At 35.4% G+C, this 18,353-nt stretch overlaps 1 protein-coding gene across 1 annotated transcript; it reads left to right on the top strand.

Moving 5' to 3' along the window:
- The first annotated feature begins 4,433 nt into the window (after window positions 1-4,433).
- Window positions 4,434-17,807, top strand: LOC125667681 (mannose-P-dolichol utilization defect 1 protein homolog). The gene is made up of 5 exons (XM_048901294.2): window positions 4,434-4,572; window positions 9,774-9,839; window positions 11,155-11,287; window positions 15,624-15,828; window positions 17,201-17,807. Exons 1-5 carry the CDS (start codon window positions 4,470-4,472, stop codon window positions 17,420-17,422), a joined length of 729 nt encoding a protein of 242 aa, XP_048757251.2. The 5' UTR covers window positions 4,434-4,469; the 3' UTR covers window positions 17,423-17,807.
- Window positions 17,808-18,353: the final 546 nt, after the last annotated feature.

An 18,353-nucleotide genomic window follows, 5' to 3' on the forward strand; every position in this document is an offset into this window, starting at 1 on the left:
AGTTAACCACGCACCTTTCGAAAAACCTGGGCTACATTGGTACTTAGGGGGAGGGGCCACACTCCCTAAATTTTTGAAAGATTTGTGGAATTATGTGTCTTTTATCAGAATACAATTCAATTCACAACTCTTGTGGAGTGCATATATAAGTGTAGATGAATGCCATAAATAATGCGGATCATAAAAAGAATATTATCAAAAACAAATAATTTACATGTACATTTAAATGTTTGACATGTACATTTATTAACATCTACTTACACAAAAGTATAATAATATTCATCAACACTAAAGACAATTCTATCTAGTTATGACTATGTAATAAGCAATATTGTTGAGTTTCTATAGAAACAATGTTTAAATTATACTTCTTTAGTTAATAATGCCTTCCAGGGCCCTTGATTGAAAATATCTTGTATCTTGTACATATAGTGTTAGAAATGCTATATTGGTTTTATGCCAGATTTCGTTATCGACACATGGATACGGGGTATTACTACTTCCCCTCCTCCTTAGATGGAATAGAATTTTGAAAATAAATAAATCTTTTTTGCCATTTTGGCTTCTTCAATCATCTCCCCTTTGGGTGGAAAAGATACAAACTTAATATATCCCGTTATTCGTAACCCCATCTGTTTGAAAATTTTCTGAATCCGCCCCTGACAGTTGATCACTTTGAAAATAACGCCTGTCTGTCTGGCCGAGATCCAGGAGGACCGAGATAAATTGTACGTTGTGCCAAAACCCGGAAAATATTTCGAGAGTGACTTGCAAAATAGAACCCTTTGAAATTAAGTTTATTCTAGAATATATGCTCAAAGAAAAAGATGAAACGTAAAACAAAAAAGATATCTAGACAAAATTAGGTCTCGAATTCGAGATCACAAAAAAAATGTAACTTAGTTGGACGATTGCTGTAACCACTGCGCTTCGAAGACATTGATGCAAGATTGATTTTAAATCCATGACAGCTAGGTTTCTATAGATCTTTAAGTAAATGCGAGATTGACGACTGGTCGTATATCTTAATCATTTTCAATATGAAGGCCACCTTTGACCAAAATTTATGCAATGGAATTCAAAAGTACAGTGATACCAAAATAAAACAATTTGAAAGTTTTAATTTTTAAAGGTGACCTTTTCCAGCAACTTCTGATTGTTTGGACGATACCTCTATATCTACTACATGTATATACTCTTTAGATACAAATTCGATGAATTTCGTGCTTATAAAATAAAATAACTGTTGACGTTTATATATATAACTTTTCGTAATATGAATTAAACTAAGATACATGTACTAGTAAAATTTTGTATTCAAGGAAACGGTCATTATATAAAGGCGAAATGCCTACCAAGTGCTCTATAGTCCTTTCTGTCCCCAGCCTATGTACTTCTCGACAGTGATTGGTGGAAATACATGACATGATATGAAGATTTACGATATTTTCATTCGTTGTTCAAAATGCTTCTTCACTACAAAGGAGACATATTTATAGTGCAAATTTAATTTGCTTAGAACTTAACAATTTCATAAGATTTCATATTTTAAAAAAAAATACATAAAAGTACGAAACGCGTTTTTTTTAAAATGATGATATACCAGGGGAAGATTCAGGAATTGAAATTAGGGGCGCGACTTCATGATGCATGTGATCGTCTGGGGGTCGCCTTTAAGGCCCAGTGACACCAGAGCTTCACTCTGGTGGGAACCCAGGAGGCGAGGCCCTCGGAAGCTCCTGGATTTCATGTTTCCTATATGTAGTCATTCTTACTATTTTTAAGGAGGTGAAATAAATAAAATGACACCACAAATTCTAAGGGTTTTTGGAATGAAATATAAGTTCTCCCAATAAAAGTAACAACAAAACAAAAGATCTTCTCATTTATTTCTCTGAGAATGGAAACAGTTAATACTTCTTATAGTTCATTCTTTTCTAGACAAGAGACCATGCTTTACCTTAAAGACAATTTCAGGGGGCGCCCCTCTTGAATCCACCACTGTATACTGCTAACACTATAGCTACAGATCACACAGAAAGCTACAGATCCACCCCTTATAAAAACTGCGCACGGTTGAGGCATTGTACTGCTGTGTTCCTGTATCGTCTCCTTAAACATTCAATATAAAGAATTCCTGGCACATTTCCCCACTATACTTGTGTTCAAATATACCTTCAAACATTCATTTAAGACCTTCAAACATTCATTTAAGACCCATATGAACCAAACTCTCATAGAAAAGTGGTGTATTCTAAAACGTTTCAGAAAACTTTTAGTAAAAATTATTTAAAAATTAAAAAACTTCTTCCAAAATCAACAGCATCAAATCGTATGAATTTTTAACATTTTACACGACCATTCCTCACGTTAAATTAAAGAATAGGCGTTCTGACATCATAGACAGATGGAACAATAAAATATTGTGATCAGCCATTCCAAAAAAAAAACTACTTCTTTAAACACCACTCTGATTCTACGCACAATTAAGTACTCTGAAGTTGATATTTTAAAAATTGCTAGAGTTCCTTAATTATCCACACTATGTGGTCTTTGATGATCAAGTCTTCCAATGGTCTGTTGGAATTAGCCGACCTGGTTTGTATTCTTGTGAAGCAGAATTTATTCAAAAGCTTCAACATGAGAAGAAAAAATCTTTTGCTGTGTCCTTCAACTCGACATTTACTTACATATCGATGACGTGTTACCCATGAACAAAGTTAATTTTTAGTCATATGTAAATTCGATATATCCCAGTGAACTCAAAATAAAAGACATTACAGAGACCTCCATATTTGCTTCATATTTGGATACTTTATTCAACATATTAACAGCAAAATGACAATTTCACTTTGATAACAAACGGGGTGACTTCATCTTCTCCATAGTCAACTTCCCATATTTAAGTAGCAATATGATTCCGTTAACACCTACATAAGGTGTTTCTCAATTGATTCTATACAGGGGAGCATGTTCTGTGTATGATCAATTTTGAAACGAAGGACGACAAATTGATGAGCAGCGACTTCTAACAGTATAGATATAAGGTAACAAGGGAAAGTTCGCACTATAGGCCCGGTTAACTTTTTAAAAAATGGAAATACCCCATATATTTGAAGTGATATTACATGTGTAAAAATGTATAGAATAATGATAAGGATACCTGTCAAATGTAGCTGAGTGATGAGAACCAAAATCGAGGTCCAATCCAGCACGTTTATCGTGGAAACGACCACATTCCAATCCTGCACATAAGCAAATGTTCAAGTCAAGATATTTATGTACCCAAGGTGATTTAAGGGACAAATCGCGTACACTGGATCAAGTTTTCACCAAAAGATATGTGCAGAGTCTATTTTACAGAAATTATCTTTCTTACACTGCATCAAAACATGACTATAAACTTCGTCGCCCGCTTCGAGTTCTATCGAGACAACATTGTAAACTTCGATCAATGAATTTACAGTTGTACGTGCACATGAGTAAGATTCCAACAACCAATCAACTTAATGATGCCTCCCTGGCCAGGCAGTGTTTTAAATTCATAAATTCGTCGTCTAATAAGTCGGTAAAATGAAGAGTTTTAAGACCCTACCTTTGTCTGGAACTACCGTTTGTCATCTTGTTTTGTCTAATCCTGCACACGATCATGACAGTGTAGCTGAGGGGGGAAGGTGGATGGCCCCATATGAAAGGTAGATTTTTAAGAAGGGCAGACAGGGTTCTTGATTGTGCACAGTGTCTAAATCCCCACGCTTGGTACTGTGATGGTGTGAGGGTAGTGCGGAATAGCCCAAATGAGAGAAAATCAAAGCAAAAAAGGGGCACCTGCTCAGAGCATGTTTTGTGCATGTGGTCAGCACCAGTATGTATAGATTATATGTAATTTAGGGTCATCATTTAATAACTACACCAATATGAAATACAAGATTGACATAAAAGGGAAATATGATTTTTTATTAGTCTGTCATAATCTGACTTTGATGTTTACCCCCTACCCACATGTTTCAGAATCAAAGAAACTGTCCCCTGTCACCTTGAAAAACTAAACCATTACGTACCTACACAGTTGTGTAGCATCCTGTGCTGTTCTGTTCAAAAGCTGAGAAGCTAACTTCTTTAATTAAACGAAATTTAAATAGAAATCAATTTAGAGGTTAATAATAATAGTAATTTCGATTCCAAGTTTCTAACTAGAGTAAGGTAGCTATATCTAGAGAGACAGAAAAACATGGACCTTCAAACATGCTCTGCAACCTTCAAGGATGTTACAGTTGAATTATTATTCCGGATTCCACTTCTTTCCAAAAATTTTGATTTCAGTGGTTCATATGCAAGTTTTAATTTTCATTTCAAATATTTCTTGGGGAGATGATTGTGTCGCCTTGATACGAAAAAATAGTGGATGACTTATCAAAGAAATTAAACTGGTTCTTCGTTTGTCGATAATTGAGTACCAGCAAACAATCATGGCGGCTGACAACAACACCACCGGCTTTGCCAGCTATCTAAACTTCATTTTCCCACAACCATGTTATGATGAGTATTTTGTAAAGTTTAACTTCTTTCACGGTACGACATACATTTTGTTAGAATTATACATCTGATAACAGAATCTCTTTATCAAATAAATAATTGGACAAAATAAACCTGAACAAAGTCCACAGTGGCTCGAATTTCCTCATCTTTCAATGAAAGTGAAGGGCCGCTACTACTGCATCATCTCACTTGGGGGTTAAAACATGTGCGAGAGGTGGAGTTCATGCCGCTATTTACAAGTTTAATAGCTGACAAAGTCATGCACTGTTTCTTTATGGTGTTTGAAATCCCTGTCAATCATTGCTGTGACACTGGTGGTGTTGTAGTTGTTTGTCTGATGTCACAAACCAAGCTGCTCTCCTTTGCACTACTTCTATTTTCTCGATATTTTTCTTAGTGTGAGTGCCCCAAACAGCGGATGCCTATTCCAACTAGGGTCCGACCAGACCAGCGTCTGGTAGCATTTGAGCTTGATGTTGGTTGGACAAGAGATTTCTCTGTATGAAGGCAATGGTGTTGTTTACTTTCTTATGAACACTATCAATGTGATGGTTCCACGATAGGTTATTGTAGATGTTGACCACTAGGTACTTGGCCTGGTGGAAACAGTCAGCTCCTTCCCATGGATGTGATGTGTTGTTTCTGATTGATGGTGATGTGGATGACCTCGCACTTTTCTGGGTTGAAATGCATCAGCCAGTCTGCTTCACATCACTGGAGGTTTTCTAGATCCATTTAAAGTTGTCTGTTCAGGGTTTGACACTAAGGAACGTCTGACCGACCGAGTCTACTAAAATGATAGGTCCGGTCAGGTAAAACATTGATTTACTAGTCCCGACTGGTCGTGTTAAAAACATAAACAAGAAATTTTCCTTTAAACCATGATATTTTTAACCAAAAAAATAACTCTAAAGAGTTTGCGAGCAATTTTGAACTGCGTGACGACATAATCTCTATTTTTAGCTCTAATGAATAAGTCGCAGTCGGAAGTGATGTTTTACGACATCTACTCGATGTTTTGAAATGTGTGTAAAGCTATGTTTCAGATAAATAGATATATTAAATTGAATTCATTTTCATTAAAAAAAAAACTCCAGTGAATTAAATATGAGAAAGTGGTTAATATCAAATTAATAAATTACGTCGTTTTTGAAATTTGAAAATGTTAGGGGGGGGGGTGCCAGCTGCGCCCCCCCCCCCCCCCCCATAAATCTGCCACTGTCTAGTGCTCAAAAAAGTAAATGTCAAACCCTGCTGTTACACCATGGCTGGTTAAATCTGCTTGATGTCCACTTCGTTGGTACATGTTTAGTGATGGTGTTAAGGCAGACAGTTTTGAAGTGGTCCTCGGTGTATTTGTCGATTTTTGTTGTTTGTTTTTTTTTTCTGAAATGTTTGGATCTCACTGTGTTCCATGGGTCATACAAACAAAACTGACACTTGATATACCCACAGCAGCACCTGCAACTTCGGGCAGGGATCGAAATTAACGTTTATTTACTGCTAGCAAATTTTAGCTACTGGATTTTTTTTAACTAGCTAAATTAGCATTTTTCAAATGATTGTGTTCCCCAGGAATTTAAGAAAATCTATGTGCTTCTATACTTATACTTAATCCTCTGGGTTCCCTGAGAAACATAGGGCCACAACCACACTCTTCCAATGTACACGGTTCTGGGCGATCCTCTTTAGCTCAGCCCATGTCATTTCAGCAGCCTTCACTTCTTTGTTTATGTAGGAAGACCCAGACAATGTGCTTCTATATTGAATTTCAATTCTCATCGAAATGTTAATTGTTTTCATGACACAAACTACCCCTCCAATCACTTTTTATGTCTGTCATGGTTGAGAAGCCTATTTCACATGTCATGTTTGGGAGAGGGATATAATGAGACAAGGTTGACAAGTTCATCATTGTTAAAATATGATTGGTGGTTATTATAACAACTGTTCTTCCATAGTTAAAGATCATTTGATAAAGCATTTCAGTGCTCAAGACATTGGTATCCTAAGGGTTGAGGTTTTATGAAGTGAAAACATCCAGAAAAAGATAAATTTTTATTCTTGTAAAACTTTGCGATTGGCAGTTACTTTCCACTTGCACTTTTAACTCACATTTAGCGAGTATTTCCTGTTAATTTGGGAAAATTACCAAACAGATAAAAGCGAAATGTGACCATATATCAATATTGAGTCTTTTGCCTCTGCGAAGTGTATGTTTGCTAAATTCCAAGTGTACAGGAGCAGAATTAGTGTTTGTTGTATGGTGAATATAACTGTGTACCCTAACTATGTCCGTATATTTGAATGTACCAAGATCCATCCGGGGCCAAGATGTGTACTTTGTATCTGGTGCATTTCAAATCTGATGTGAACTCGATAAGTTGATGTTGCATTTGGAACTTCTCTGGTGTGAACTTGATAAGCTGCTGTTGCATTTGGAACTTCTCTGGTGTGAACTTGATAAGCTACCGTTGCATTTGGAACTTCTCTGGTATTATTAGCAATGGAAAGTCTGAAGACAAACCCCTTGCAAGTCCAAATTATGTGGAAACAACATCAACGGTGGAGTTCATATCAAATTTGAAATACAGGGCGGGATGAATGGGAGACAATGTATCGGTATTTAGGATACAGGGCGGGATGATTGGGAGACAATGTATTGGTATTTAGGATACAGGGCTGGATGAATGGGAGACAATGTATCGGTATTTAGGATACAGGGCGGGATGAATGGAAGACAATGTAACAGTATTTAGGATACAGGGCGGGATGAATGGGAGACAATGTAACGGTATAATTTAGGATACATTCAAATGCAGTTATGTATCCTGTATACTCAGTAGAAGTACAAAAACTGATTTAAATCTGCTGGATAGTGGTGTGAATAAAGTCTGAAGATCACCAAGAAGATTGTATTACTGTAGATATTACTTTATTTAAAAAAAACAACAACAGAAATTGCAATCCGTGAAATAAGACATCCAATTTTTAAACTAATTATCTGAAATTATCATCAGTGTAGGTGATGCTTTTTCTAAATAAATTTTAAGACATACACTCTGATTATTGATTTGACATAAACAAATCTCTCCCATTATCATGATTATATATTTTCAATTGCCATATTGATTTAGATTTTAGCTTAACTGCAATAGTGAAACAGATGTAATTTTGTAAAGAAAATTTGTCCTGTATATTTCAATAAATACAAACTGTTGTTTTTTAGATTTGATTTTGAATTATTGTCTGACCAAATCTTGCGGAGATCTGGTGACTCGAACATGTACTCTAAATTGACAGGATTTACAGTCTTCAGCAAGAACTTTTTGAGCATTGGCCATTCGAGCCTCTGGTTCTGTACTGTTTAATTGACCTAATAGAAATTTCACAGGCCTAAATCAAACACAAAGTATTGCATTGTTTTATTTTTGAGAAGACCTGTGAGAGTTCAAGGGTACATTAATTGGGAGGATTTCAATCATAACTGCATCACCATGGTTTGAGTGTGATAAAACACCATTTCTACTATTGATTCTGATCACAATCATCATTCCATTTCAATATTGTAATATAAGTTTAATAGAAAGGAAAAGATCATCATCCATTTTGATTATCAAGGCCAAATTTATCCTTTTGCAAGGGCAAGGCCTGGCTGTCCTGTCGAGGTCAAAGTTTATTTTTCCATACTTGGCGATCCAGTGGATTGATCCTATCCAATCCTGTAGACTCTAGGTCTCGTTTTACTATCTCATCCCATGTCAGCTTTGGTCTGCCTGGAGCTCGATATCCAGCGACATTCAATGTACGAACCTGTGATATCCAACCTGTACTGCGCTCAACATGGCCTAACCATCTAAGCCTACATGTTTGGATAACATCAGTGATGTTTCTGATGTTCAGCTGACAGAGTAATAAGAGACTTGAAGGTGACATTCGCTAAGGCAGATCCATCTTATCATGGCTTTGTTGTTGTGTATTAGTTTCCTTAGAGTGGTGTCTGTTAATGCCCATGTAGCAACACAGGTCTAATGTAAGTTGAATACAGATGGCCTCTGGTTGTTATTGCCATATTGGTGAAAAGTACAGGTCTGATGGTCTTGTATACTTTCGTAATAATTCTATTTTACTGAACGTGATCTTGAGTCCAGTGGCTAATTTCTACGACTGCATTTATTTTAAATGGTATATTGTTATTTTTAACCAAAAAATAAGTCTGATAAATTACTATGTTATATAATCTGCAATAGTGGATTGTAAAATTATTGTAAAATGCAAGAAATAATTGACAATTCAGAGATAAATGTATTTATTTCATCAGAACTGAACCAGAAATAATCTCTGGAGGTTTTTAGGTCACATGAGTGACTCATGTGACCTATTGCTGTTGGTCTGCATCCGTTATCATCCATTAACAACTGAAAACCTTCTAAACTTCTTTTTGATAACTACCCTTTCAATTTTCTAATTTAGTATGAAGCATCTTTGGGACAAGGGGGACATAAATTGTAAATTTCAGTACTCTTGCAGCCATAGGACCTTGGGGGGAGGGAGGGGGGGGGGGGGGGGGCAAAAACTGCGAAAAGTTAACCAATTTTCAAAAATCTTCTCTACAACCACACATCTGTAAGAAAAGTTAACTAGTGATGTAGGGCAGGAAAGCTTCTACCAATATTGTAAATTTCATGATCCATGGGGTAGAGGTTCTGACTCAACAACAGGGTCAAACTTGGTGAGTAGTGGTTATGTGTAAAACTCTTAAATTTCATGATCCCAGGAGTAAGGATTTTGGTTCCAGGGTGGGTGGGGCCAAAATTATCATAGTGATTATTGTCTTTAGTTTTTGCTGAAATATATATTTTGGAGAAGCAATTGTGAATTTCGCAACCTCGGGGTTCTGACTATAGGATGGGTCCAAAATAGTCATTAAGTGTTACATATAATATATATCATATTATGTAAAGTCTTTCATCAGTATGGGCACTTTTGGCAACATTTGTGTTTTAAGAAGACATTTTGTTATATACTGCTACTGAATATTAGAATTTAGCTTAGATATGTAGAACAGGAAAATTATTAGGGCCTGTATATATCATAGCCTAGGCTAGTGATACTTTTATCTAATACTCAGGTGACCAATAAGGCCTGCGAGTCTTGTTTCTGTAAAGGATGCTTCTGTATGAAATATATGTTATGATATAACGGTTAACATACTAAACTGTTTTATTTTTCAGCTCAGTGTTTCAATGTCGTCCTGAGTAAAGCTTTAGGTTATGGCATCATCTTAGGAGCCGTTCTGGGTATGTTACATTTATAGAAACATACAGGGATTTTTCAACCCTCTGTTAACAATTGTTACGGATAATAGATTTGAATGTCAACATGCAATTGTGGTTCAGTGATTCAAATAGAATTAGATCTCACAAAGTAAGTACAGTAGATTGCTAATTTCGCGCGACTACTTAATATTGCGAACTGACTCATATATGTCAAATCACGAGAGCGTAAATTTTGTGAGTGCTCTGTTGATCAAGAGTCCTTACATGTATTTTAGCAATATAAAAATAAAAGCGAATAATTTTAATTGTCGAGTGGTGCTTTTCGCGAAATTACATGATAATATATTCCGCGTGTATATTTAGGAATTTACAGTATCGATAGTTGTAAGAATGCCTGCTTGTTCTAGGTATGTTAACTTACCACATATAGTAGTACACATAAAGAATTAATGGCAGTTATGACTGTTGATTGGAATATCTAGTTTCTTTGGAGTATACCTCGAGAATAAAACTTTGCAGATCTGTAACTCAATCGTTTCGATATTATATTTGATGAGTGGGTCATTGATGGGTCAAATTTCTTGAAAAGAGGAAATTCTTTTCTCCTATGCTTAAGGAGTATGGAGCATCGAAGACTTGACCTATTTTGTTTTGATGAGTCTCTTAGTAATGCACACACATTATGTTATGAAAGCACTCAAATGAAAGGAATGAAGGAAAATTGACATTTTAAGGAAAATATACAGACATAAGATTTCTGGATTTTTCAACCCAAAAATAGTATGAAATATGGGGTCATTAGGTAAAGAAAGCTAACAATTGATTGGCGTTATCAATAGGTGAATAAAATGAATGTCATTAGATGTAAATTAAGGTGTTTCCCTTTTACATTCAATCTACCAGTTGGGCACATGAGTAGGTAGTTAGGAAATATTTCAATATTTTGGTCCTAGATGTAAATAGTGACATTTAGAGCTCTATAGCAAGTGAGTTGGTTTTTTTTTAAATTTCAACAAAATAATGTGACATGCTTTTTAGTGACACTATCAATTCTTTCTGGTATTATAGATTAAATTTGAACATCAAGCAGCAAAAATTGTTTTGTTTTTTATTTAGTATCAATGTGAATGAAAATAACTTGTTTTAAGAAATAGCTATAAAAGTTTTGAGTGGGGGAAAAGGGGAGGGGGGGGGGGGGGGGGGGTAAATTGAAATTGGGAAACAAGCTTCTTTACATATGACATGCTTTTCAATAGAGAAGTTATAGATAGGACTGAAATTCTAATGATTGGACCATACTTAAATATTTTACAAATTAATGTTATATTGCTTTCAGTGAAATTTCCTCAGATTTTGAAGATTCTGCAGGCTGGGAGTGGGAAGGGGATCAACCTAGTGGCTGTCCTATGTGAGCTGTTTGCCATCTCTGCCACAACTACCTATGGCTTTGCCATGAGCTTCCCATTCAGGTATGAATAGACAGGTTGTTTGTCCTAGTAAGGTCTCTTTCTCAGAGACAGTTGTCTGTCTGTCACTAAGTCAGGTGTCTATCTGCCATTCTCAGGTGTCTGTCTGTTACATGTGTCTGTATCAGAGTCAGGTGTCTATATGTCTCAGAGTTAGGTGTTTGTCTGTCTCAAAGTCAAGTGGACATGTCTGTGTATAGAAAGTTATGTAGTTAAATGTATTTGTGAAATATTACACCTACTAAATAAGTCATAAAGTTAAAGAATTGTAATCAGTGGTAGAACTTTTTAGGTCACCTAAGTAAACTCTGGTGATATATTGCAACTGATCTGTGTCCGCCGTCGTCCATTGTCTGTCGTGCATTAACAATTGAAGATTTTTAACTTCTTGATAACTACCATTCCAATTCTTTTCAAATGTGGTATGAAACATATTTTGGATAAGGGGGACATAGATTATAAATGTCTGGACTCCTGCATCCCTGGGGCCAAAGGGGTGGGGCAAAAACTGCCAAAATTTGACCCATTTTCAAAAATCTTCTTCTCTGCAACTGCACATCTGTAAATAAAAATAAATGCATAATGATGTTGAGTAGGAAGGCTTCTACTTATTAAAAAATGTAAATTTCATGATCCTTGGGGTAGGGGTTCTGACTTTAGGTGGCACCAAACTTGATGTGTAGTGTTAATATGTATAACATTTAAATATTATCTTTTTAAATATCATTGATACCAAAATGAAACTAAATAGAAGGAGCAGATAGTCCTTTACCATAATCGTAAATTTTATGATCCTAGAAGTAAAGGTTTTGGTTCTAGAGTGGGGCCAGAATTATTACAGTGATTATTGTCCTTATCATTTGAAAGACTTCTTGAAGTTTGTAGGTATGGTATAAAAACTAAATGCTAATTCAGGAAAAGCAGAAAAAGATGTATCAAAATTGTGATTTTCACAAACCCAAGGTTTTGACTCTAAAGTGGGTCCAAATTAGTCAAAAATCATAACTATCATGATTTTTATTATGTAAATTTTCATCAATGATGCAGTGATTGGGATAAGCACGCGCCCTGCGCCATAGTCACATTAAATAAAAAAATGGCGCACAGAATGTTGAAACACTGCGCCGTTGTGGCGCATATCGTCGATATACCTAGTTTGAGCTTTTCCCCACTGACTTCGTAGATATACGAATTTTTCAACTTTTGAGCTAATCCCCCACTTAATCTATATCGATTAAGTGCTTGAAAAATCTTCATCGCTGTTAATGCTTTAGTAATAGTACAACTTTATGTTCTTTTAAGCGCAAGTATGACTTAGATTTCCTCAGTATCTAATCAAACAGTAAAAAGTTATCTGATTGGTTAATACCGTTAAATTGCAATTTTAATGCGCATGGACTGGAGATGCCACACAATAAAAATTCTTAAGCCTGACAAAGGGCAAACTGACTTTAATTTTCACCTGAATGATATGCCAGTACTGGCAGTTAAGACACTGTAGGAGCAGAAGGAGACGATGACGCGGAAACTTCAAAACAGACAATCATAATGAGAATCCTAAATTTAGCAAAACGTAAATTTAACACAAATAATAAAACTAAAGTTACCTATGGCAATGCAGTCTGTCAGTAGTGTTTAGATTATAATTTACTGATCTCTCAGATTCATCATTTTAAAATGTCGCATAAAAAATTCACTATGGCACATTCATTTTAGAAATGTCACATTGACACTAGCTGGTAACGCGCCATTGTCACATTTAGCAATTTGCTTATCCCAATCACTGATGATGTATCTTGCATATCAATTTATAGGCTGCAAATTTAAAGGGTTTTTACCACGATTTTTAATGTAATTAAAATCAGAAGGAGTAACCTTAATAAAGCACGTTTCTGCTGTTATATTGTTTCATAACTCCCATTAATTGATACAAACATGCAATTTATCTGCATATATTCAAAGCTTCCGCTTCTCAAATCGTCACTAATGAGCTATCTAGTCACGTGATACGTCATGACGTCATACGTGTCAATGTGCTGCAGCAGCTATGTATAAGTGTGCGAATAGATTCTATTGAAAGTCATAAATTATACAGAATGGATAATTAATGTTCCGACATCGATGACATCCCGTTAGTATTTAAGATTCCACCATACATATTTGAACCTGCCGCTGAGCCAAATCTTAAAGAAATTCCCTCAGCAAACATTTATATTAGCCTAATACGTACTCGGACAGAGATCCCGCTCACAGAAAGGATGGAATTTTCAACTTTTGGTATATATCTGAATGACACATTTCGTTTGCAAACATTTTGACTGTGTTCCCTTGTAGATCATAATATTTTTAAAGCATTAGAGATCTGTATGTGTAGAGTGTAACATGCATTAGCCAATGATAATCTAATTAAAATCAGTTCTTCTCTAACCGTTACACTGGAGAAGGTAGAGAAGATTTGCTTTGAATTAAATTGATGCATTGACCTACAATGTGTCGAAAGAAACAGTCGATTTACCGATATCGATTTAATTCATTATTTTATTTTTCAAAGGGGGGGGGGGGGGGGGGGGGACCGGATTTTAAAATTACCAATCTAATGAAAATCTATCGACTTCTTAAATCATATAGTGTGTGTTTAAGAGAGAGAGAGAGAGGGGGGGGGGGGGGGGAGACGTGGGGCCAATAGTTGTAACCTCTACATTATAATCGTCCCTCTCATTACTTTAAAAAAAATATAGGGATAGGTGGGGGGGGGGGGGGGGGGGGGGGGGGGGGGGCTGTCATTCATTGTATTGTTGCAATTTTTATTTCACTACGTTGGCACGCACCGTCATTTTTAAAAAAATAAAGCCACCGTATTTCAGCATTTTTGATGATTATTAACTGGCATTTTTTCGACTTTTTCATTTTCTTACTTCAATGATTGCCTCAATACTTGGTAGGCTATAAGAGTTATCAAACTGAATTTTTAAGACAGTCTCTGATTATGTCCAGTCTGAAGGACAACGAGCCTATTAATTTATAAACAGAAATGTCGATATCATGAATTAAATGGGTTAGAATGCATTGTGTAAGTTTGTCATTGAAGATGGTTTTCCGTTGCTTTGAAGTATTTCTAAATTTAGTTCTAAGCTAGCTCACAAAATATCTCCGACTTGCCTCGTTGGTAAAAGTAAAGAAACTCTTCTTTTTTATGCTGATTATTACAGCTATATACTGTACAGCACAATATAATGGGACTTGTAACTGTTGAATCTCTCCATTTTGTATCAATAGCCTGCTGTATGTGCTGTTCACAACTTGTTTAAATGTTTTCATGCTTACTCGCTTCACCGCGATTGACACGTATGACGTTACATACTAATGGCACAAAAATCTCTAACGAGAATATGCATATCTGGCTTTTTGCATTTTCAATACAAAATAATCATTAAAGCACGCTTTATATCGAAAAAATAATAATAGCACGATTCAAAACACCACATTTTCATATAAATTTACAAGCAATAAAAATCGTGGTAAAAACCCTTTAATAATTTTGACATGTATTGTTCTTATGATGCATATGTTATTTATACTGTTAACATGATTGATAAACATATAGAAACTTGTTTCTTGTTTTTATTGTAGACAGTAATGACAATTTTCTGGTACATGTAATGAAATACAATTGAGTCAACTTGGCCAAAAACAGTAGAACAAACCATTGTGCTGCAATGTCATTGACTGACTGAAATACAATATTTATAAGGTTATGATAATAGTGACATATAATAAAAGCTGTCTTGTATTGATGTAAAAACAATGTACAATGTATACCAAATATACAACAAACATTTCAATATGTACGTGTTGATCGATGTACCAGTTTGTAACACAAAATTTGGTCCAGTGTGAGCCCCGATAGCCATTGTACAAATTGGTTGTGATAATATACATGTACATGTACCAGATGAATATTTTCTGTGGTTGGAAATTTGAATTTGGTCCCTAAAAGGTATGAATTTTTTCTGCATTTCCAATTTCGGAAGTTTGGGGTGTTTTATAATGGTGCATTTAGACATGTTAGAGAATATTTTACTGTTCTTTTTTCCCCCAGAATATTTTGCAAGTGTAAAGTTTGCATATTTTTCCTATCCATGAAATTTGCAAAAAATGGACAACCACAGGAAATACCATTATATATGCAACAAAATGTGGTGTAGAATCTAGGGCCAGGGTTTATGATGTCATGTAGCAGAGTAAAATAAGTGAACATTGTGGTTTCCAAGTTATATTTCTCACTGAATGTTTGAGATGTCTACACCAATTGATCTGTTATTCTATTTTCATCTTTCAGTTCCTATGGTGAGGGTTTATTCCTGACCATTCAAACAAGTCTGATAGCCTTCCTCATTCTCTTCTTTGGCAACAAGGTGGTAGGAGCCTTACTGTTCATCATTTCCTACATAGGAATTATGGGATACCTCTTGTCTGGGCTGTGCCCAATTTCCATTTTAGGGGCTTTACAAAGTATCAATATACCAATAGTTATACTTAGCAAGGTAAGTGTTATGAAGGATGGAAATCAAATTTTCAGACAGTTCTTCTTACTTAATGATATTAAATCAAAATGGACTTTATTTGATTATTTATAAGGTCATAGGATACCAGGGATTTCGGATGCATCAAATGATTCAGAAGTAGGATTTGAAATTGCTGTTTTTATATGGGATTTTCTATTATTTATCAAACATAGAGGCTGTAAATTGGTCATAAATATTTAAAAAAATACATGAATAAAAAGTAGGAGGATTTAAATTTTGGGTAATGTTTTTCCTTTGAATTTTCAAGTAAAGATTTGTGAATAATGTAAAAAAAAAAAAATGGTTCCAAAGGAAAATTTTCTGGTAAATATGGGTTTTTGGGAATTTTAAAGTTTAATAAAATTCTACAATCAAGAGTTTTTAGTATCCTATGTCCTTAAGATAAACTTTCTGACATTATTATTATTTTCATGTTTGAACATGTACTTAAAATGAAAGAATGTATGAAATCAAATCTATTTTTAGCTCATACATGTGTCTGCTATAAGATCTATGTAGTGAGCTTTTCTGATCAAAATGTATCTGTCGTCTGTCTACATTTTCATCATCAACTTTACACAATTTCCACTACTTATACAGAACCAACGGGCCAGTTTCAAGCCATCTTTTAAAATCTTGGGAATTACAAGAATACAATTTGTTTATTTTTTCTGTTGTGAAAATTGAGTTTGTATAACCGAGGACCACAGTGAGTGCGACTACCCTTATGTTGTGTTTATTGAGATTGTATAAACGAAGATCACAACGTCCTTATATCGTGTTTTATTGAGGTTGTTTAAATCACTGCATTGTTCATCAAGGTACTGCATGAACAAAAAAATTTAGCATGAACTTCAGCACTTTTTATCAGCTTGATTTCTACTTTCATTTTCACATTTCTGAACAACCTATCAGCTGACATTGAAAACAAGTATTTACCTGTCCACTATTTCCCACCGAGATACCAGATCAGCTGTTTAGCCTAATATGTCTGACAGGAAAAAAAGGGGTGTACCAATTCATTTCCCCTATAATGAGACCCCAATGCAAATCTTTATCATATGTTCACTAATTTGCTATAATATATATTGATTTCAACAAATGTCCACCAATGTTTCAAAGTTCATTCCAAGCACTGATAAAAAATTCTAAAAAATATAGGCCTGTAGGTTCCTTCTGCTTTTATAGGTCCTATTTCAACCCTACAATAAACAGGGTGACACAAGTGTTATGGTCTATGGGCCTCTTGCTTCATCATGTTGTCAAAACCTCAATCTTCCATGAAAAATTAATGCAGCATAACACAGATTGCTGATACCCATAACACCAACAATTGGTTTGCATTTTGCAGATGATACAAGCTGTGACAAATTACCGCAATGGAGGGACTGGGCAGCTCTCTGTTGTCACAGTGTTCCTGCTGTTTGCAGGATCCCTGGCACGCATCTTCACCTCCATACAGGAAACTGGCGATAACCTTATCATTGTCACATTCATTGTCTCTACAGTGTTCAATGGCCTCATCTTCGCTCAGATTCTGTACTACTGGAATGTCAAACCGAAGACAGAATAAACCTGCAAGGCAGGGGCATTCTCAGAGAACCGGTACCTGACAACATCATTATGTACCACAAACTATATTACTATATACTATCATGTTTAGAATTGCTAAGAGGATATTTATAGCTCATTTAAGGGAGATGCATTTTATACACATTTGATTAATTCATCTTTACAATAAAGATGTTTTTGTCTTATAACATAAAAATGATTGATTCATTGATTGATTACAGTTTTTCACCCTTTTGGAATGTGAAAATGAAGAGGTTTTTAATTTTATTAAAAGGGAGACACTTTTTGTACATGATTGATTAATATATTCTACCTAATTTCAAAATTTCTTTTTAATATTTGTTATGCATTTAATGAATTTAAATGAAGAATCAAATTCTGGTGTTGAAGAAGTGTTATTCATTACTTTCCCACAAAAAAGGGGTCCGTTCATCTGTTTGTAGTTCATAAGTTGTACCTAAAATCACAAAACATGGCACACAGACTCCAAAGAAGAGGATATGCCTGAATGATTTTGGGGTCAAAAGAACCAATTGTCAAGGACAAGGCTCAGACATTGAAAATCTGTTTCAGACTCTTCCATACCCTTTCCATGCAGAGTCCTGTAACATACTTCCTGTGGGGCAGAGTCCTGTAAAAGACTTCCTGTGAGGCAAAGTCCTGTAAAAGACTTCCTGTGAGGCAGAGTCCTGTAAAAGACTTCCTTTGAGGCAGAGTCCTGTAAAAGACTTCCTGTGAGGCAGAGTCCTGTAAAAGACTTCCTGTGTGGCAGAGTCCTATAACAGACTTCCTGTGAGGCAGAGTGTTGTAGAAGACTTCCTGTGTGGCAGAGTCCTATAACAGACTTTCTGTGAGGCAGAGTCTTGTAGAAGACTTCCTGTGAGGCAGAGTCCTGTAACAGACTTCCTGTGAGGCAAGGAAGTTGTTATTTA

This window comes from Ostrea edulis, chromosome 9, assembly GCF_947568905.1.
Source record: "Ostrea edulis chromosome 9, xbOstEdul1.1, whole genome shotgun sequence".
NCBI classification, from domain to species: domain Eukaryota; kingdom Metazoa; phylum Mollusca; class Bivalvia; order Ostreida; family Ostreidae; genus Ostrea; species Ostrea edulis.